The 21,911-nt window shown below is 56.2% G+C and overlaps 2 protein-coding genes across 4 annotated transcripts in view; one reads left to right on the top strand and one right to left on the bottom strand.

Moving 5' to 3' along the window:
- The window catches only part of RASAL1 (RAS protein activator like 1), a 26,583-nt gene extending 23,807 nt beyond the window's left edge, over window positions 1-2,776 (top strand). For both annotated transcript variants that reach the window (XM_039868187.1, XM_039868185.1), the window contains 5 exons: window positions 305-442; window positions 522-657; window positions 1,426-1,546; window positions 1,913-1,989; window positions 2,242-2,776. In XM_039868187.1, coding sequence (XP_039724121.1) covers window positions 305-442; window positions 522-657; window positions 1,426-1,546; window positions 1,913-1,989; window positions 2,242-2,381 — 612 coding nt within the window. In that variant the 3' untranslated portion in view covers window positions 2,382-2,776. The remainder of the gene's footprint in view (window positions 1-304; window positions 443-521; window positions 658-1,425; window positions 1,547-1,912; window positions 1,990-2,241) is intronic.
- A 649-nt stretch (window positions 2,777-3,425) lies between these two features.
- The window catches only part of DTX1 (deltex E3 ubiquitin ligase 1), a 33,153-nt gene continuing 14,667 nt past the window's right edge, over window positions 3,426-21,911 (bottom strand). Inside the window, exons 2-9 of one of the 2 annotated variants that reach the window (XM_039868190.1) lie at window positions 19,153-19,840; window positions 7,672-7,733; window positions 7,273-7,434; window positions 6,934-6,995; window positions 6,228-6,386; window positions 5,968-6,129; window positions 5,784-5,873; window positions 3,426-5,095 (exon numbers count right to left, since the gene is read on the bottom strand). In XM_039868190.1, the coding sequence (XP_039724124.1) occupies window positions 4,871-5,095; window positions 5,784-5,873; window positions 5,968-6,129; window positions 6,228-6,386; window positions 6,934-6,995; window positions 7,273-7,434; window positions 7,672-7,733; window positions 19,153-19,835 (1,605 nt within the window). In that variant the 5' untranslated portion in view covers window positions 19,836-19,840 and the 3' untranslated portion in view covers window positions 3,426-4,870. The remainder of the gene's footprint in view (window positions 5,096-5,783; window positions 5,874-5,967; window positions 6,130-6,227; window positions 6,387-6,933; window positions 6,996-7,272; window positions 7,435-7,671; window positions 7,734-19,152; window positions 19,841-21,911) is intronic. The other variant, XM_039868189.1, reaches the window with a different exon arrangement.

The following is a 21,911-nucleotide window of genomic DNA, read 5'->3' as shown; positions in this document are numbered from 1 at the left end:
GTGCCATGTCGGTGGTTACGATGATGATGATGATGATGAAAGATGATAGGGGTGGTGGAAACCGATGCTCAGAGAAGTTGTCACATAGCGAGTGATGGGGCAGGACTTCGGGACTCATGGAACAGCTGAGTGGATATGCACGCAGATCACAGATACACAAGCTTGAATGTCCCCAACTCCAGAGACAGCACCTGACGCACATACCCAGAGGAAGCTGCCATCCTGGGCCCCCGCCCCCTGTCCCCAGCCCCGCCCCCTGTCTCCTGCCTCCTGCCCACCCTGCAGTGACCGTCCTCTCCCCCAGACGCGCTCCACCATCCCGGTGTCGGACATCCGCGCGGTGGAGCGTGTGGACGAGGGCGCCTTCCAGCTGCCGCACGTGATGCAGGTGGTGACGCAGGACGGCGCAGGAACACGGCACACCATCTACCTCCAGTGCAAGGTGAACTACCACAAGGATGGAGAGCCGAGGGCGTCCCTTGGGTCCCACCCCTGACCGTCCCCTGCCCCAACCCCTGCAGAATGTGAACGAGCTGAACCAATGGCTGTCCGCCCTGCGCAAGGCCAGCGCCCCCAACCCTGACAAGCTGGCTGCCTGCCACCCTGGTGCCTTCCGCAGCGCGCGCTGGACCTGCTGTCTCCAGACGGAGCGCTCAGGTGAGGGGGCAGTGCCGACTCAGGCTCCGCCCCACCCGCCTGCCAATCAGCGGCCGTCCCATCGTGGCCCCGGGGCTGGCTATGCAAAGTTGGGCATAGCTTACTTAAATTACTTAACCCCTCTTAGTCTCCTCAGGTGCGAAAACGGGGTTGAGAGCAGTGCCTACCTCCTAGGGCCGTTGCGAGGATTCCATGAGTCGATAGACGCAAAGCTCTTAGAACACCGCCTAGCACATGGCGCTGTTAAATGCGAGGCATTCTTTTGTAAGCACCCGCTTTGTGCCAGGCTGGCTGTCAAGGAAGACAACTGAATAACCAGACACTTGTGACATGGCTTCACAAGTGCCAAGATGAGGCTTTTGAGACTCCGGAGAATCCCTTTGACCTGACCCCAGGCTAGGAGTTTGACTTTCTGGAGTGGGTGCTGCTTAAATGTGACCAGAGGAGAGTAGGAGTTAGGTGGCAAAGTTGGGGACAGGGACGGGGTAAGGAAGAGTGTTGCCGGCGGCACAGACGGCGTGAGCGAGCGGAGGGCTGGCTGGAGATGGAGGAAGGGCGGGAAAGGGTCGCTGTGGCTGGGGCCCCATGGTGGGAGGATGCTGGAGAGTGGGGAGGGGCACTGCCGTGTTGGGCCACGGGGCTCGAAGGAACTTGTAGGTTTGAAGAGCGATTTTAGCGGCAGAAAGGGCAGGGCTTGGGGACAGCCTGCCGTGTGAAGTTTCTGGAAGGGGAATGGGATGGGGTTACTGATGACACTGTGCCCCTCAGCTGCCGGTTGCAGCCGCACACACTTTGCCGTCACCCTGGGGGACTGGAGCGACCCCCTGGATCCCGATGCTGAGACCCAGACGGTGTATCGGCAGCTGCTCCTGGGGCGGGACCAGCTCAGGTGGGTGCCCCACTCATCCCACCTCACCCCCTATGACCGGCTGGGCCAGCCGCCCACTGTGGCGTCCCCTGTTCGTTTACTCATCCTTTCCATACGTGTCAGCTGAACTTGGGGGGACAGGCTCAGGGTGAGGACGAGAAAACATCCTTGGGTGGCCGTGATACAGAACTGGATCGTAGCATCTCTCAATACCTGGGGCTGCAGAGACATGGGCACAGACCTCAGATGTGTCCCTTCTCCTTCCTGGCCTCAGGATCACTGTTATCCAGTGACAGAGATTTGTTCCAACTGGCAGAGAATCTCTGGGGCAGAGAGTAAGACCGGGAATCAGGGAACAGCCTTGTCTTTCTCCCTCTCAACTTCCAGGATGAAATTCCTGGAAGATTCCAGCATGGATCCCAGTCTGGGGGCAGACACAGGAAAAGGCTCCAGGGCCACAGAAGGTAAGGGGTTAAGGAAGTCCCTTCCCTTTGCCCTCTCTGACACCTCCCACACTTGCCAAGCACATTCCTGTGTCTTCCTGGCCACTGTCCTGTTTCTGGGGGGTGCCGGGTGCTGTGTGTGTGGGCTCTGCTACCTTTTAGGATCCTCAGGGCACAAGGTAAATCTGGAATCCAAGAAAGCCGCCCGGGTGTGAGTTGTGGCAGCTTTCCCTGGCCTGGCCGAGCCCCCTTGACCCCTTTGTCCCCTCCTAGGGGTCAGTCCTGATGCCCTGGCCCGGCACAGAGAGGCAGCTGCTCACCTACTGGAGGTGCTCGAAGACCTGGATCGAGCCCATGAGGAGTTCCAGCAGCGGGAGCAGGGGAAGACAGCCCTGGGCCCCCACCGGCCCTGAGGAGATGCTGGAGCCCGCTCAGAGGGAGTGAGAAGCCGCTGGGCCCTTCTCAGCGTACCCTGGCTCAGCAGTCTCCTGTGGCTGTCTGATACCTCCTTGAGGCTGTGGCTTGGAGGCTTCTGAAGATCTCCTAGTCTCACATACCCTAAGCCCAAAACCTGGGGCACAGAAGCAGAGGGCCAGACTTGCACCGAATGAGTCTCACTCTCTGGGTCAAGGCAGACTGAAGGGGTTGGGATAAGGAACCTGACTCAGTTGGCTCAGCCTGAGGTCTCTGCTTCTGACCACACTGATGAAGCCAGCCAGGCCCTGAGCTGCTGGATACAGCTATACCTGCATCCCTACTGCCCATGTGGCCTAGTTGCCCCAGACAAGCACTAAACCAGTTCAGCCTTTCCTGTTTTCATGTCTGCCAATCCCTGTAACCTCACCGATCCTCCTGAACCCTGCCCTCAGCCGGCGGCCCTAACCACAAGCTTCCGGAATCAGGTGCCCTCAGGAAGAACCGAGGCTGGGAGCCCAGTGTGCACTACTCAGACCCTTGGGTCCTGGGAGACCTCAGGCCAGGGTCCTTCTCCCCTCTTTGAACTTCATTTTACCCTGTATAAAATGATGTGTGGTTTTCAAACTGGGTTCCATAGAGGTAGCGTGGGAGCCAGGGACAGGGGTTCCCAGACTGTGGCCAGAGCCCACCCCTCTCGAATGTCTGCTAGAAATGCAGATGCATGAGTTCCAGCCAGATCTGCTGCATCGGCATCTGAAGGCGTGTGGGGCAGGAGTCAGGATTCTTAAGAAGTTCCTCAAGGTGATGTGGATGAATGTGAGATTTAAGGATCCCAGGGCTGGGAGACTTTACGTATTAGGGTTTGAGGTGAGATTTTGTTTGACAGTGAATCACAGAGGATAAAACGCCCAACTGGCAGAACTGGAAGGGCCTCCAAGGACTCATTTCTAGTTTTGATTGACTGGAGGGTGGGACTGAAACTAAACCTGCCTGGATGGGGAGAAGGTGGACCAGGATGCAGTGCTATCCCACGGAAGGCCAGAAGGGGTCGCCCGGAGCTGCAGCATCCACCCACAGCCACCTGGCATCCCCGGGGATATTGCAAAGGCTAAGATTGTTGCAGGCTGAGTTCCTCATTCCTAGTAATTTTACCAGCGAGCACTGTGTGCATCGCCTGGTGCCCATGCCTGAGAATGGAACTTTCACCTCTGCCCTCTTGGGGACTAGGACTGGGAGGGTCTCATCTGTCACCATCACATCCCCTGCCTGTCCCAGGATGAGATTTATGGGGACCCTGCATCTCCAGCTGCCCAAAGCTGAGAGGGGCAACGGTCCTGGGGTGGTCATTTTGTCACGTGCTCCTTGATGGGACAAACGGAAGGCCCCCAGGAACAGCCACCCGCTCCCCGCTTCTTGGCAGGAAAAGACTGGGAGAGGAGGAGAAAGACCGTTTATTTCTCCACCCACAGTGGGACTGGTAGGTTTTCAAAAGAGCAATCGCTGGCGTCCTTTTAAATCTTGGCTGACTTCCACCGTGGCAGCCAATCAACAGAGGCGGAGCTGGTGAGTTGCCTGGGCAACAGGCCCCTGGTTGGCCGAGACCATCAGCCACCCTGCGGCCCACTCCCAAGTAAGGGAAATGGACTCTTTGCTCTCCAGTCTGCTTTTTAGACCTGCCGGCCTAAGCTAGGCCTCCTCGTCTCACTCCTGAAGCCAGAAGCTCCAACCTTTGGATCTCGACGTTTGGGAGCGATTTGATGAAGAGGATGGAATGGGGAGAAAAGGGGAACAGTGCCTTTATCTGGGACAGACATAAGGCCTGGGGATGGGAGGGGAGAAGGAGGGGGTCAGTGTCCCAAAGGATGAAGAGACACAAGCACAAAATACCTCTAGCCTCCCTCTCCCTGGCCTGTCCCTTTGCAAAATTGCTCAATCTGGGGGCTTCCACCTCGTGGGCCCACCATTGCCCATCAGTTGGTGATAGAGATGGGGGTACGCTGAGCTTCCTAAGTTTCCCCCAGGAGTCCCAGTAGGCCCCTAATGCTTGACCTGAATCTTCCCGCTGGCAGACAAGCCTGTACAGATGCGATAGAGCCACAGGTGGGATCCACTTGGTTCCACAGGGGTCTCCTGTCTCCTCCCCCCGGGGGTCGGGGGTAGGTAGAGGCACGTGGGTGTGCGTGCATGTGTTCATCAGGACACGTGTGTTTGTGTGTGGGGTGGGGCTCTGTCTTTTCGGTAGGGAGGTCGCTGTGGTTTCCGGTACTCTCTCTCTGACTTTCTCAGGGAGCTACAGGTCGGAGCCCGCTGGCCTTTCATCCTCTCATCATTCCCAACGGCCACCAACCAAACATCCGGAACGCTTCCGGCTCCTTCCGCAGGCTCCTCTCCAGCCTTGAACCTGGGCCACCAGGACACACCTGGTGGAGGGAGGCATGTGCCGGACCAGGGGCAAAGCAGGAGGGAAGTTGGGCAGCCTGGGGCCTCAGGCCTTGGCTGCGGCCTCGGACACGCCTTGGGCCGTGAGCTCGGCCAGCACGTTGTCTAGGTAACTAGCGTCCGGATAGCCGTGGCCCGTGAGGTTGGATCCGAACTCAGTCTTGTGGTGGATCTCGTTCCACACCACGGTGTCCGACTCGCCGGTGGTGTTGGACGTGCCAATGGTGAAGATGAGCCTGCGCTCCCAGGCGGTTATGAGCAGTCTCAACACCTGGAGGGCGGGGCGACGGGCGGGGTCACAGGCAGCCCCGCCCACAGCTTGAGCCCCTCCAGCCCAGCCTTCGCCCCTGGCCCCCTCCCCCACCACCACTTTGTGGCTCCTTTAGGAGCTAATGAACCCCTCAGGATATCCCAGGGCTGCAAGGCTTGGCCACTTCCTACTCTCGTCTGACTGCCCCAGTACAAGCTATTTCTAAGTTATCTGCCTGTTTCTTCTGGGGTAAAAGAGGGCTCGCAAACCGACAGCCCTCCGCTGTGTTTGGTTTGGACCCCACACGGTATTAAATAGCCACTTTGTGACTTCGTTGGCAATAGTTAAAAACCTGGAGATTTCACATGAAAATCAGAATTTCTGGCTTCTTTCAAAAACCGAAAAGTAAAAAAAATCTATAGTGTAGTGGTGGAAAGCCTGGACTACTTGGGTTCAAATCCTGGCTCTACCGCGTGACCAAGAGCATATTACTTGCTCTGAGGCTCTGTTTCTTTATCTGTAAAATGGAGCCAAGACCCTGACCTCAGCAGTGCCTGGCAGGGTGAGACACATACTAGGTTGTTAGGGTCAGTGCCGGTGCGGGTAGGAACATGAAAGCAGGGACTGGGATAATTGGGACCACAGGCTCAGGCTGACAGTGGCTGGGGCCCTGGCCTGCAGCCCTGCACCCTCACGAGAGAGCACCCACCTTCCGGCCTTTCTCGTTGTTGGGCAGATAGCAGTGGCGCGGGAAGCCTCTCGCAGTGAACTTCTTGCCTGGGTTAGGGTGCTCAGGGCCCTGTGGGGAGGAACGGCAGGGGCTTGAACTACAGACAGCTGTGGGGGCCTCTGGAGGGGTCAGAGGAGTTGGGGTCAGGGGTTGAGGGGCTCACCTGGATGCCTGTGGGAATGTCATAGACGATGCGGATGGTCTGGGTGTCAGCGAAGCCGGGCAGAGAGTGGGGGATAAGGTGGAACTCCATCTTCCCGGGTGGCTGAGTGCCCGTCTTCTCCCCGTAGATGGCCTTGCAGGTTGGGCACTGCAGGCTCCCATCCTGGGGCAGGGGAGGCTGGTGGTGAGGTCCCCAGGTGTCCGGCCCCACCTGGCTCCCATGCCTGCTCCCCACCCAATGTCCCCCTCTCCCCAGCCCACCTTGTTGCCATTGGAATACATGGCCACGAGGCACAGCAGGTGGTACATGTGGCCGCAGCGGCCCAGGCGGCCGACGAGCTCTGGCCGCACACCCTTGTGGCGAAGGACGCCCTCATAGCCGGATGCCGTGACCAGCCGCTCCATGCAAATGGTACAGTCCTGGGGGTGGGCACAAAAGGGGAGACTGAGGGCTGTGGGGGGGGCAGCCCTGGGGGCAGCAGGGCCAGACCCCCAGGCCACCAAGGGCATCGGACCACCCCCTCTCTGGCACCCGTCTGTCACAGGGAAAAGACTTCCCCATGTACCGATTTCAGGTATACAGTTCCCTCACGCCCCCTCCAGAGGGCTTAAAGAACTATCAAAAGCAAAACTTTATTAACCAATGTCACCCTAATAAATTCGATTTAAAAAAAAAGCAAAACTTAAAAAATATGGGTGAAAATAAGATACGAAAATGGTCGATCATCAAAAGATTGACACATGTGCTTCTATTAAACTTCAGTACTTCTGTCTATCAAAAGACATTGTAAAGAAAGTGGAAAAGCAAACCCACAAACTGGGAGAAGAGACTGTAACAAAACCACAAGGAATTTGTATCAGGGGGAAGGGGGGTGAGGAGAGCAGCGGAGAGGGAAGGGAAGGGGAGGGGAGGGGACAGCTCTTCGTCTTTGCAGGCAAGGCCCGCCCTCCGTCCCCTGGGACTCACCTCATCAGGTGGGTTCTTTACTTTCTGCATGTACCTTCGAACCACATCCTCGGGGTTCTTACCTGCAAGGGCACAGGGGGTTGGGCTTGAGGGTATGAAGGGTCTACTTTTAAAGGCTTGACTCGGTCAGAGGTCAGAGAGGTGGGGTTGACAGGGGTCAAATGTCAGGGGTTGCTGCAGGTTATCGGAGATGTAATCGGAGTTGGTTGCAGATGGGGTCAGGGAATGAAGGTGAGGTCCTAAGTCCCAAGAACAAATTGGAGGAAGGGGTCAGAGGGGTTAGGCCCAAAGGTTAGTGGGGTTCAGTTCAGGGATGAGGGTCGGGCGTGGAAGGCGTACTCTTCTTGAGGTGCTTCTTCTTGGTCTTGCGGCACACCCCAGGCACGCCGGGCACGGGCTTGACGTCACTCTTGCTCACGGGCGGCGGATGCAGAATGGGTTTGGGGGCCCGCGTCAGGCACACGGGTAGCCCAGCGGCACACAACAGGATCCCGGTCATCCCTGGGGGCGTGGTCCGGGCAGTTAGGGGCGGAGCGACCACCCACTCCCACCCTCCCGTCATTGGGTGTACCCATGGGCCTCTCCCCAGACCCCGCCCACTTGTTCTCACGCAGAGATCCTGGGGATCTCAGGTGCGTGTGTGTGGGGTGAGCCCCACCCCTCAGCCCCAGGGGCGGACAGGTGGGGCCACCTCCTTGTGGGTCCCGCCCATCTTTCCTGTCTTGGCCTAGACCTCACCTGCCAGGGCCGGGTGGACCGGCCCGGTACCGTTCAAGTTCTTCACCGGGAGCGCGGGGACCCTGAGGGGAGAAGAGAAGAGGCCACAGGTGGATTCCAGCCCCTCCCCCACCAGAGAATCAGGGGACTCTGGTTTGTTTGCCTTCTGGCTCTGGCTCCTGGGCATAGCCTGACTCCTTTGTGCCAGCCGCCGTTCTCTAGAATGATCTCCAGGGAATTCGAATTCCTACTCTGACATCCTTCTATCATAGGGTGCGGGAGACCAGGACCTCACTCCGGTTATAACGGAATGGACCCCTAGGCTTAGCGCCAACTCCCCCATTCCACAGCACCTGGGTTCCAATGGCTGCTGTGCCAGAAACCCAACTATTAGTGATTTAGCCATTCCAGCCTCTGTCGAAATTTGCTATATGGAGCACTAGTCCCCATAAAAATTTCTGGGAGAGGAGGATTCGGGGATCAAATAAGTTAGGAAACACTTCAATGTCTCCCTCTTGGAAAATCCACAACCTGTGTGAGCATATTAAAGGCTCTCGGTCCTGCATGAGGAAATATGGTTAGCGATGGTAAACCCAGGTTTTCCGAAGACGTGAAGACAAACGATTCCTCCTCTGCAATATCCGCTGATGTCAGTTCCTGTGACTAAGGCATTGTCCTCCCTTCAGATGAAGAGGCCCTAGGAAAATGCAGTCTGCTTCCCCTCGTCTGTTGCCCTCCCCACAAAGGGCTCTGACTTTTGGAATCAGCCAGAGACGCTTTCATACCGCAGCTAAACCACTAACCAGCTGGGTGACACCCAGCACATGATCACACCTCTCATAAGACTGTTTCTTCTGTAAAATGGGATACTGTGGCAACTCCCTTATGTTTGCTGTCAAGAGTCAATGAGATTCTACATGTCAAGGGCCGAGCCCCATGGCCGGTACCTAATAAAGGCTATATAACATTAACCGTCATTGTCACCATCATCACCATCACTGTGTCACCTTGGATGAGTAGTTTCATCTCTCCACACCTCGGTCCACTAAGTCACGGTATGACTTCTCTCCACCTCGGAGAGGAAACCATGAAAATATTCCAATGACAAACTGGGGCAAGTAACTTAACCTCTGTGACCCTCAGTTTCCTTCTCTGTAAAATGAGGTCAATACCAATATCTCCCCCAGGAGGTTGTCGAGAGAGCTGACTGAGAAAGCCTGCTGTGGTCTGCATGGCGTGCCTGCCTGAGCCTTTGTGACTTCAGTGCTTGGCTGTTGATGGGCACGGAGCCCTGGGCAGATAAATTTTGAGAAAGATGAGTGTTCTGAAAGCCAGGGGCAGCCTGAGGGGACAGTGGGGTGCAGGAAAGGATGGGGGCAGTGACAGCTGACGAAGGAACTGCTACAGCCCCCTTTGCCTGCCTGCTAAGGACTGAGCCTGGTCACCTGCCCCTGGCAGGCACAGTCAGTACCAGGGAGGTGGCTGGGAAGTGTCTTTAAGCAAATGATACGCTTGGCAGGCTTGGGTGCTGTCGCAGCGAGTCCAGAAACACACACACACACACACACACACACACGGGAATGTATACTCTATATACGTGCACACACATACTTGGGGAATACACCACATGCGCAAGTACACAGACACACACATAGATAGAAGACTTCACAGACACACACCCCTGGGAACATGCCTCCCCCTACGTACACACACAGGTACACACACACACACTCCAGGGAACACATACCATGCACACATACATACAAAGATACACACACTCACATGCACACGTACACACCTCTCAGGGAGCACACTCATGAACACACAGATTCAGGCACACACACACTTCTGTGTGGAAAATACCCCCCCCACACACACACATACTGTAGGGGAACACACCACACACAGAGATATACACGCGCACTCGATTGGAAGAGAAGCCAGCTCACGAATGGTACTCCTCACGTCAAAAGCTGCCACCCCCACCCCACCCCACACGTTGCTGTGGAAAAGCTGACAGCAAATTCGGGGGAAATGTGCCTTTTTCCTCACAAGCACCCAACACTCTGCAGCCCGCAAAGGGACCCTGCCATCCGCACATGGGGACATGAGCAGGCACGCTATGACCTACACTCCCACAATGACATACAGATGCTCGGCTGGGGAGGCCCACTCTTCACGTGGGGTCACGTGCACAATAATACACGCACACACACACTACACACAACCCCTCCGCTCTGTGGCTCCTCGGCCTTAATCTGGTCCACTGGGCACCCCTCCCAGACCCGGCCGAGGGTGGCATCTGAAGCAGATGTCTGGGTTCCTAAACACTTTGGTGGCCTGGCATTACAGAACCCAGCTCCTGAGGGAGGTGCAATGGGGGAGCCTGGTCAGTTGAGGTGTATGTGCGGGAAAGGTGCTGTGCCTCAGTTTCCCTACCTGTATGGAATAGAGTCTGGAGAGAGTTCAATGAGTTAAGACATGTACAGCTCAGTTTGGTACAGGGCTGAGGTCTTGATTTCCACTACATCCTGCGGGGACCCAAGAGATGGGGTGTGTCCATCTGAGCCTTCTCGGGATCTGTCGGAATCCTCCAGGACCTTCCTGGGGGTGTCGCTACCCTAATCTCATCCCTCCCCCTACTCTTACAGGAAAGCAGAGCGGCATGCACCTCAAGCTTCTCCTTTTCCCTGTCTTGTCCTTGAAAACGCTTCTAGTGTAGACAGATGGTTATTGTCCTCATCATACCTAGGTCTCCCCACCCCCTTCCTTCCCTTTTGTCTCATGAGAAAACACCCCTCCTTCTCTCCAGGGCTCTCTGGAAAGTGGATGGAAAGAAAACTTTTTAGCATGCATGTCACCACGTCTTGTCTCCTACCTGCAGCAGATATCACTAATCCATCACAGCACGCTCTTAAGCTGAGTCCAATTCTCAGTGCAGCCTTTACCGATCAGTAAAGACGGAATGCTACCCCAGGTCTATAGAAAGCCTAAGGTCAGGTCCAGCTCATGACCTGGCCTTGCTGAGCCTTTGGCAGGGGAGTTAGGTCGCGGGGTGGGGGGTGCGGAACCCCAAAAGAGAAGGTTTTACATCTCAGCTGCCCTACAAGTCCTGGCACCCCTTAAACACCACAGAGCTCTGGGTTACAAAAGTCAGTCTTGCTGCTGGGAAGAGGGTTGTGAGCAGGGCATGACAGTTAGACTGTTTTTTATTTACCCATCAGCAAGCTGGGGGACAGTCCCGAGGCAGCCCCCAGCCCCTCTTAATTTGCAGGCCCTCTGCGAGAACCCAGGGTATCAGGGTTCCCACGATGCCTGAGCGTGGGAGCCACCCAGGCCCCCTTTTGATGTGGGATGCGCTGTTTCCTCCGACTGAGTGAGAACATCCTTCTGCCCTGGACAAGAGACCGCTGCCTGCAGGCCTCCCGGAAGGGGGCCAGCCTTCATTCTCTGCTCTGCCCTTTGGGTGCCCAGCCTGGCAAAGAGTCTTGGAGGCATCCTTCAGGCCCCCTTGAAATCTGCTCTGATCAGAAGCTGGGCTTGGCCACTCCAGGGCAGAGATGGGTCCCACTGCCGTGCTGGTCTTTCTGCTGCCTTTCCCACCCCTCCATCAGATCCTGTCTGTCCTCGCCCTCCATCTCCCGTGGCTCCCCTCTTCCCCAGAATAAATCCAACCCCCTTATCCTACATGATAGCCAGTATCCACCCTGGACTCCATTTTTCCCATGCTCACCCCATACCCCTCCACCCCAGTTTCCCCAGTCTCCCCGCTGCTCCTCAAACATGCCAGGCACATTTGCACCCCAGGGCCTTTGCACTTGCTGATCTCGCTCCCGGAAGTCTCTTCCCCAGAGAGCCTCATACCTTGTTCCCTCACTTAACACAGGCGTCTGCCCCCTGTCGCCTTATCAGAGACCTTCCCTACCACGTTACTCTAGAGGACCCTTTGTCTCTGCCCTTACCTTGCTTACCTTTTTTTTTTGTTACAGTACTAATCACAATCTGGTACTATAAAGTCCTTGGCATGGCCAGGCGCCCCTGCCTCTGTGACCTCATTGCCTACCCCCTCCTACGCTCCAGTCCAGATACACCTGCTGTTCCTCTAATGGTCCTTTTTCAATGCGTTTGCACCCGCCGTGCCCTCTGCCCGAAGGCTCACTCAGCTCTCTGCTGCAATGGCACCTCATCAGAGAGACCCTCCTTGATCACTCGACATCAGCGCTGGTATAGAGCACATAGTAGATGCTCAGTAAACACCCGTTGCACGAATGAAGAAAGGAATAAAGGAAGCTCTGAGCGGAGGACTCACACGCCCGTGCTCGGGCACACTGTCCTCACGCATCATTTGCACACATTTGAGGTGAGTCTCAAAGCAGGGGTTCCAGAGAGACGCCCTCCGCAGCAGCTAGTCCCCCGTGGTGCTCGGCCGACATTCATTCTAAGTGAGCGCATTAAGTCAGTATCCTGTGGGAATGGCCCAAGCGAACTTTCTCCAAGAAATTCCCAGAAATGCTTCCCAGCCCACTCGAGGCAGGAGTCCCATGAAAAGCTTTTGGGGAACCCAAATATTTCACATCTGCCCTTTGAAGACTGTCTTCAGGAGGCTTTTTCTGCTCAACTGCAAGAGAATTCATATCCACTCCTTTTAATTCCTGAGGAACTGTGTTTATCCTCTTTTGAGGACAAAGACATTTTTGGTCCGGCTTTCTAGTTTTGTGGTTCCACTCCTCTCTCTTCCACTAGATTGTGAGCTTCTGGAAACGTCTGATCCAGCCCTGTGACCCTAAGACTGAAGATGAAACTTGGCACAAATAGGTTCCCAGTACTGAATGGAGGAGTTGAGCCAAATAAGAAATTGGTGTACTAGCTTTGTGTTCTCTTCAGAAGGGGGCCTGGTGTCCTTAGAGGCAGCTGCTCTAATGCCAAATATATTTGCCATCCCTGCTTCGACACAAGGTCGAAGCAGGGATGGCAAATATATGATATTACATATTATGACTTCCCAGCTAGCACCCATGGCAGGCATCACCAGTCAATCCCAGCACCTTTCCAAGAAGCCAGAATGCAACTTCAGAATCCTTCTCGACAGTGCTCCAGGAAGTCACTACCATTCAAGCAGAGAAGGCACAGGAGATGAAACTTATCTGTCATTTATTTCACAGATGATGGGACTGAGGGCCAGAGAGAAGTGACTTCACTAAGGTCACCCAGCTGGTTAGTGGGGCAGCTGGCACCGGGTCCCGGAGTTTTTGAGTCAGTGGCCAGGGCTGACCCCACCAGGCTGATCTGTGGGGTCACCTGTAGATGAGCCAGCCTTCTGAGACCTCTGAGCCCTAAAGGTGAACTAAAGCCTGTGCCGTGGACTCTGGATCTGGCTCGGCCCTGGGCAGGCTGGACCACGGGTTGCACAGTGGGTATATCTGCCAGCTCTGGCCACCCCTCTCTGTGTTCAGAACCCTAGGGATGCAGAAAGCCACACTGACGCTCCCTTTAGAGCAGCTGAATTTCTATCCCTCTACCCATATCTGGCTTCCCTGTCCCCTCCCATCCCCCCACCCCACTCCCAGGCCCCAGGCATGTCACGTTCTCTGATGGTGGTTTCCAGGTTCCACATTGGCCTCAGGGGCCCTCAGGACATCTGACGCTTACCCAGGGGCCCTTGGGGGCCTAGGGAGGTTTGAGCCTCAGCGTGGGTGAGAGGTGGGGTGGAAGTGAGTGCCATGTCACCTGAGAAGGAAACTGAATAGTGCTCGAAGGGGTCCCCATGCTCTCTGAGCCTGCTTCTGTCATCTGTCCCCTCTCAGTGCCCACTTCCCCTGTGCCTGAATCCCTGCTCCCCACAGTCCTGGGACTTACCAGGTGCCCACGCCTACCCCTTCTGCAGAGCCCAGAGGCTGAGGACATCATGGCCCACTCTGGGAAGACTGGGTGCCCCCTGGACCCAGCAAAACCCACGAGCCCTCAGCAGCTGCTGCCTGGAGGCCTTGCTCACATCTCCTGTCCTTGTCCTGGTACCCCATTTGCCTGGACAAGCCTCAGAGCGTCTGTGGACCTGTTTCCCCTCTGTCAAATGGGACCTCTCACCCTCCCACCCCGATTCCTAGGGATGAAAGGGTGCAGAAGTCCCCAAGGAGACATTTTGAGGGGCAGTTGGTATTTGGGGGTCGAGTTTGTCCAGAGGTCTGGGGGCTCAGTGTCACCCTTTCCCAGGATTTCCCAGTGCAGCAGGAGCCCAGCAAGGGAGGGGAGGGGAGGAGGGAGCAGGGGGAGGGGAGGAACAGAGGGCAGAGCAGGGCAGGCAGGCAGGACAGGCAGGCTGGGCTGGCGTTCCCACGGCCTGGGGCGGCCACGTGCACGGGAGTGTGTGGTTTGGCCTCCCAGGGAGCAGGGCAGGAAGTGCTTCAGGTCTGGGGGGCAGGGTGGGGTGTTTGGTTTGACCTTGCGGTGAGGTGCTGGGGAAGGGGTGGGAGGCAGATTTACAGCCACTACACACCCGTGTGAGGCCAGGAAAGCAGGGAGCGGGGGCGGGCCAGAGGCCAGGTGGGGACGAGGCGAGGGTGAGACTTTTCGTGTCGCGTTTTCCAGTACTTTTTTATTTTTGAAGTATTTAGATGTAACGCCTGTTCAAGAACTGGAGGGGTAGAATGTGGACTCTTTTAAGTAGAAACGTAAAATCACTGCTAGAAATAAAAAAAAAAAAAAAAAAATGGAGGAAAACACTCAAACACACCCACCACATCAAAGCCCACCTCCCCACAGGCTCCTGCCTCCTGCGTCAGTCGGCTCCTGAAGTCTGTTCTCAACAACCAGAGTGTCCCTGTTACAGCAAAGTCACACCTGTGTCTCTCCAGCTCACAGCCTCGCTGGCTCACTGTCTCACGCACAATAAAAGCCAAAGTCCTCACTATGGTGTTCGTGGCCCCGGAGGACCAGCCCCATGTCATCTCCGACCCCCTCTCCCGCCGCTGGGCCCCTGTGGAGTCTCTCCAGCCACTGCTGGCCCTTCTCACACCTACCAGCCGTGCCCCTGCCTCGGGGCCTTTGCACAAGCTGTTCCCTCTGTCTGGAACTCTCATCCGGTTCTCTGAGTGGACTGCTTCCTAACGTCCTTCAATCTCCGCTCAGAGGTACCCTGAGGAATCGGGGCCGGGGTCGGGGAGTGTGTATGTGGGGGAGGGGGTCCTCTGCGACTGTGGCCGGAAACTTGGAATGGAGAGGCAGGGGGTTGGGACGCCCCAATGTCCTGGCCAATAGGGGATTTCGAATCGAGAGTCCTAATGTGTGACCTTGAGCAAGTGCCAGCCTTCGGGAGCTTCGGTTTACTCATATAAAAAATGGGGCTGATCGGTTCTGCCACTTCGGGTTTCTGTGGAAAGTAAGAGAGGCCATGCGTCTAAAGCCGGGAAGGGGCGCCTGGGACACAGGGAGTGCTCCGTCCAGGGAAACAGGCCTGCAGCTGTCCCCTCCCTCTCCCCTCCACCACGTGGGCTGGAAACTCTGAGTCTGCCCCACAGCTGTGTTCCAAAGTGCTGGACGCTGCCCTCTCAGGAGACGGGGCGGATTTTCCCCACCCCTGCATGTCCCCCAGGCCGGGGCAGCCAGCTGGCTCCTCGCCCCATCACTGGGGCAAGTGGAAAAAAACTCCGGCCAAGGAGACACTCTGGCTCCACTGGCCGTGTGACCTTGGGCAAGTCGGCACCCCTCTCTGGACCTCCACGCTGTTGCCCACCCAGGGCTGAGGATGGGGTCAGAGCTCTCTGGAGAGTCCACTCCCCCCTCCCATGCTGGTCATATGCAGCGATTTTAAATGCATTTGCGCTCAATCAGCTCTGCCGAGCCTGCGCGTGGGATGGCGGGGGGTCTTAGGTCCACTTTGGCAGATGGGGAAACTGAGGCTGAGGAGGAGAAGCTATGGGCCCAACGTGATCCAGCCGGGAAAGGACAGAGGCAGGACTGGACTCTGGGTCTGCGTGAGTCCTGTGATGGGGAGAGAGGAAGGGGAGACAGAAGGGGGCAGGGGCAGGCGGAGAGAGCTGCTGAGCGGGAAGGGAAGGTGGGAGAGGAGCAAGAGAAAGACAGACAGACAGACAGACAGAGACAGACGCCGAGCGACACAGGCAGACGAAGAGACAGCCGGAGACTCAGCTCTGAAGGGGGAGTTACGGAGACTCTGTTCCCCGTTGCATCGTGTCCCCCAGACCTCACCTTGCCCAGGTCCTAACGCCCAGTCCCTAGGTACTCTGGAGACAGGGTCTTCGCAGAGGTGGTTAAAATGAGGTCACCGGGGCGGGCCTTAGCCAACGTGACAGGCATCCTTATAATGAGGGAATCTGGACATCGTAAACACCGAGGCTGAGACACTGGAAAAAGCATGAGGGCTCTGGGGTTCTGGGGACCAGGGCAGGGTGGGGGGCCTGGCTCCTCAGAGACCCCATCCTTTTGCCCTCATTGGCTTCACCTGGGCCTCAATTGTTTGGCAAAGCGAAGCTTCAGCCTGGGGGAACCGGGGTTTGACGCCCCTGTCCTGCCTTCTTCCCACGCCCCCCACCCACTAGCAGCAGATTCCAAGGGTCCTACGCCCATCCTCCCACTCCGAGTCGGGGGTATTTTCAGCTGGGGTTCCTTGGAGATGAGGGTTGGGGGCTCGTCTGGCTGAGGAGGAATGAGGGAGCCCTTGTCAGTCGCCTACACCCCTCACCCCCTTTCCAGACCAATGTCTGGTCTCAGGATCAGAAACAGTTCCCAGGAGAGGAGGAGAGGAGGTGATATAGACTGGGCGGAGAACACACGGCAGGTCAGAAAAGGGTGCATTTAATGATCAGCACCCTCAAGGAGAGATCTTTCTTTTCCCCACAGCCCTCTCGAACTCCAGCACACTCTATAGCTCCCCACTGCCGGCAGCGCCAACCAAGCCCAGGCTCCCCTGAGGACCCACAATCTGGCTCTGTAGTTCCACTTGGAAAAAAATCTCAGCCCCTACTGTTCCAGCAGGGAACCCCCACTCCTGCATGATCTCCAGAACCTGCTGGACTCATTCCCGCCTACACTTCTCTGCCCTCGTGGTGAGAGATGCCCTTCCCCTTCTTGCCGGCCCCACATTCTCCTCACACCTCTAGCTCTTCCCTGGAAGTGCCATATCCGTCCAGCCCCGTTGAAGTTAAGTAGCGCATGCTACTTCCTGTGCCCAGAACAGCCCTTCTCCGGATCTGGCTACCTCCTCGGAGGAGTCCGCCCCATTCCCTCCCAGCCACGCTGCCCTTTCCCACTGCCTCTCCAGCACTTGCCCCTCTCTCCAGTGATTGTGTTCATTTACTCATTTATTTGCTCTATGTCTGTCTTCCCATCAGTCTGGACCCCCTTTGTCTTGTTCGCTCTGTGAACACGCACCCACAGTACGTATTTGGACAATTAATATTGAAAAACAAAAGCTGAGTAATTCCCAGACTTCTCTAGAACCGTGGCTTTCACAAATTTCATCAGTGACTAAGAAAGTCATTTCACCTGGCAGCCCCATAAACACATGTAGAAATGGTGCAAACGATTCAAGGAGCAATTCTTACCGTGACTGTACTTTCTACTCCATTCCATTCCGAGAAAAAAGTGATTACAACCTTCCAATTTCATAACCCACTAGTGGGTAACAACGATACAGGCCCAGAGAGACTGTCCTCAAATTCTTGCTGCAGAGGTCCCTGGAACTACCCCCTCCCACACCCACTCCAGCTTGCTGTCCTACTCTTTATTTGTTGAACGTATGAATGAATTCATTCTGGGGCCCTCCAGCCCTCCTTTTGCCTAAGGGAGCTGGAGCCAGGGTGCTATCCATCTCCCAGGAGCCATAATGAACACTCCAGACCCTGTGATCCTCAGGTAGACATGTCTCCTGCAGCACCTTCCTGAGAGGCCCTCCCCAGCCTCCTCAGGTCTCTCTGTTGGCATGGGGCCTGCCCCAGAGCAATGACCTGGAGGGGAAGGGGAAGCGGAAGGGTGAGGCCGGCAGGTGGCAGCTGCTGCAGTCCTTCCCATGGAAAGTTACAGCACCCCCAACCCCCAGACCGACCTTCCTCTCGGATGACAAACAGCGCTGTCATCGCCAAACTACTGCGATGTGTAGACGCCGTGTTCAGACACACGGCCGCTCCGCAGAATGGGGGGTCTTGCTCTCATTTGACGGATGATGAAACTGAGGTTCAGGGAAAGAGAGAGACTCACTCCAGATCTCAAGTGACCGAGAGGGGATTTGAACCCAAGCAGTCAGACTCTCAAAGGGACAGAAGGCAGACAGGTCAGCCTACTTCAGGGTCCCTTCCCTTCCACAGGCCTTGGTTTCCCTTGGAGAAAGGGGAGGCCTGGAAGAGGTGACCTCAAAGGTTGTATCCAGATCGGACCTTTGCTGGCCTCAGGTCATCATGGTCACCCCCTAGGCCATGCCACAGTGACAAAAGCAGAGCTGGGTTCTGGTGCCGGCCCCATCTCTTAGGCATCATGACCCCACACTTCACCTGGTCTTTTCCCTTCTAGTCTGTCCCAAGGTCAAGGTCTTTGCTCCTCGCTCTCATTCCCACTCCCTCAGGGCCTGGTCCTCTGCTGAGACTGACCAAGTCTGGGCTCCAGGACGGGTGGCCGACAGGCTCACGGGGTCCCTATCCTGAGGCCTTAACCCAGGGATTTCCATACTTGGTGTGACCTGAGCTCCCTTCCTCGATGAAATCCCGCTGGGAAATCCTGCCAATTCATAAAAGAGATCCAGAAAGAGCCACTCTGGTTAGAACAAGAGCAGAGAGGCTGCTCCTGCGTGCCAGACGTCTCCTTACCCACCACCCCCTCCTGCACTCTCCGAGGTCACCCCAGGAGTCCTCGGAGACCAGTTTGAAAATCACAGTATCAGCCCAAAGTAATGGTGCTGATTCAGGTGTGGCCTATAGGGGAAATGTCTAAGACAAGTGGCTAGTGCTTGCTGGAGCCTGCACATGAGACGGATCGGACTGAGGCGGGGCGGAAACCCTCTAAAATTTCGAAGACAGTGCAGACTCCAGAATCCCGCAGGTCTCAGTTCCAATCCCTGCTCTCTACCTGGGTGACTCTCAGGAGGTAGCACATCTCTCTCTGCCTCAGTCTCCCCATCTGTAATATGGGCATGATAGATTTGAGGTAATAAATGATGCAGATAAAGTTTAGCAAGTCATAAACATGGAACACATACGCTTACTGTTGTTGCTCCTGCCCCACCACTTGTGAACTGACTATATATGGTCTTGGGACGTTATTAACCCTCCCTGATCAGTTTCTTCATATGTAAACTGGGGACGATGATGGCACCTACCTCATGGGGTCCTCGTGCATGGAGACAACGAGTAAGAATGCGTTAAGGTGCTGAGATAACCTTTGGCACAGAGTGAATACTTAACAGATGCTAGACATTGCTTATGATTATTATTATGACTGTAATTCTTTGCTCCTAGCCCTGGTGGGCGGCCACCCCTGGGCTCGGGGTTGTCTTACCCTGGCGGGATGGAGGCGCGTGTGCTCACGCTGGTGGCGCGCTGGGGCCCGGGCCGGTTGAGGTTGTTCTGGCCGGGGGTGGGCGCACCGCTGGGGGCGCTCGGGCTCCGTGGGGGCGCCCCAGGGGACTGAGCGGGTTCGGTGGGGCCGGTGGCGGTGGCAGGCGTGGCCCAGAGTGCGGTGCCGGCGAAGGTGGCGCTGGGGCGCACGACGAGCGAGCCCGGTGGGCCTCCAGGGGGCGGCAGGGGCAGCGGCGGGGCAGCTGGGGGCGCCTTGCGGCGCTGGGAGGCCAGGATGGCGTTGGAGGCGGCGCGCGTGCTGTTGACCAGCAGGCACTGCTGGCAGGAGCAGGGCTGGCCCGAGCTGGCACCCACAGGCCACGACTGCGACTTGGGGATGGAGCCCACGGTGAGCGGGTAGGCGAGGTCCAGGCGGCGGCGCAGACGGCGTCGCCGGCGCGTCTGGCGGTTCATCTGCGACATGCTGTTGAAGTAGATGAGGTAGCAGAAGCCGAGGGACGAGAGGTCGAGCCACGGGTGCTGCTTCTCGTAGGCGTTCTGGATGGTGATGCAGATGTCCATGTCGTAGGCCGTCCAGGCGCCGCCGTCATTCTCCCATTCCCACACGATGCCCTTGCCCGGCGCTGACGACGGGTCGTAGAAGTTGCGCCGCACGGGCCGCATGGTGCCTGTGCCCACAAGGGGGAGGAGTTAGGACAGGCCGGAGGGGCAGGGACAACATGGGGTGGGGGTCGGCGCAGGTGGGAGGGCTGAGGGGGGAGGGGGTAGGGCAGAAGGTCAGCACAGAGGAAGGTCAGGGTGACAGCAACGCTGGGGTGGAGGGTCAACAAAGACCGAGTGGTGTCAAGACAGCATGCAGTGCACACGGGCAAAGCGTGGTGGGGACAGAACAGGCAAGCTCCCCGACCTCTCAGGGTCAACACAGGCCCTGGGGGGCGGGAGAGCCAATGGGTGTGGGGGCTCTTCGCACAAGGTAGGGGAAGCAGAGTCAGCACTTGGGTGGGGACAGAGACCTACAGAGGCCACCACGACCATGCAGCCTCTACGGGTGGCATGCAGACCTTTCCTTCATCAGTTCACTCATTCATTCCATAATTCTTTCACGAGCTGATTCATTTCTTCATGCCTTAGTTCACACATTCATATGAACCTCGGTTCATTCATTCAATAATTCATTAGTCCATTCGCCCATGCCTACTATGCTTTTCATTCACACCCGCATTTATTCTTGCTCCTTAATGCGCTCCTTTATCTATGCGTTCAGTCGTTCCTTCGTTTTACGACCACCCTGCTAAAAAACGTGCACACCTGTCTGTACGCTTCCTTTTCCTTCTCTCTTTCTCTTCTCCATTTTCTCCATCCGGTATAATTTTTATTTTACCTATTTTCTGTCTCCTTTCCCTAGAACGTCACTGCCGCAAGGTAGGGACTTTGTTTTATTCACCGCTATATTCCTAGCACCTGCACACAGTAGGTGCTCAATAGATATTTGTTGAACGTATGAATGAATTCATTAGTTCAGACATTGATCCACTTTGGACTCAATTATTCTTTTATTCCTTCGTGGCTTTTGCCTGTCCCCATCCTGGCCATCCCTCCGTCTACTTTCTGTTTTTTCATTCATCTGGTTGCTCATTTGATCCTTCCTTTAACAAACACTTGCCAACTGTCTGCTCTTTGGAGGGCTCCATGCTGAGCGCTCATTGGAAAAGAACCTATTAAGACATGATAAACCAGTCAGGTGGGGCTTCATGCCTCCATTTTAAAAACAAAGGCATTGAGGCTTTGCTCCCAACCACTGCTCCATGAAGCTCTGGGTGCTCTTTGAAAGCAAAGCTCCGTGGACTCTCTGGGTTAAAGAGAGATAACCCAACGTCTAGGCTGCAGGACTTCTCAGAGCCTTCAGCCTGCTCTGTGCCTGGGGCCAGGATGGAGAGATTCTTTGGCTGTGTTCATTTGGCACACCTGCAGGAGACTGCACACTTGACTGATCCTCAACTGTGGGCAAGTCCCTTTTGTCCCCCGAGGCCTCAGTGGCCCCATCTCGAAAATGACGGTGATGCTAATCCAGGACCCACCCCATCCCTCACACACAGGGCTGAGGAAGGTTCGGTGAGAAGAGTCACAGAACACAGGGTGTGGGTGGGACCCCAAGCCTGGGAGGCAGCCAGCTCTGTGACTGTGGTCAGGTGACTCGATGTCGCTGAACCTCGGTTTTCTCATCTCTAAAATGGGCATAAGTAGACCCTCCTTGTGGGGTTGCTAAACGGACCGATCAAGATAAATAGTGTCTTATCTCTGCTGATGCCAAAAGCTGTCATTTCCAGCCACATCCTCTTCCCTGAGAGCCATACTTGTGTGTCCAGCTGCCTCCCTGACACCTTCCCATGGAGGTTCAATGGGCCCATCAGACTCACCTCTGCCAAAACAAAGCTCTGATCTCCCCGCACCCCCAAACCTGCTCATCTTGCAGTTACTGGCAGCTCCATCCTTCCAGCTGCTTGGGACCTGAATCCCCCAAAACCTGGACTCCTCCCTGACTTCTTACCTCATACCCCACATCCAATCTATCAGTAAATCCAGTCACCTCTACCTTCCAATACATCCCTCATCTGACCACTTCTGCTGCCCAGCACACTGATCTACCTGGTCCACGCCCCTGTACGTCCCCCGCCTGGACGACTGCCGTAGGCTCATGGCCGGGCTCTGCTTCTGCCCTTGCTTCTGTAGTCTGCTTCT

This window comes from Pteropus medius, unplaced genomic scaffold, assembly GCF_902729225.1.
Source record: "Pteropus medius unplaced genomic scaffold, Ma_sr-lr_union100, whole genome shotgun sequence".
Classification (NCBI taxonomy): domain Eukaryota; kingdom Metazoa; phylum Chordata; class Mammalia; order Chiroptera; family Pteropodidae; genus Pteropus; species Pteropus medius.
This window is presented reverse-complemented; position numbering and strand designations above follow the sequence as displayed.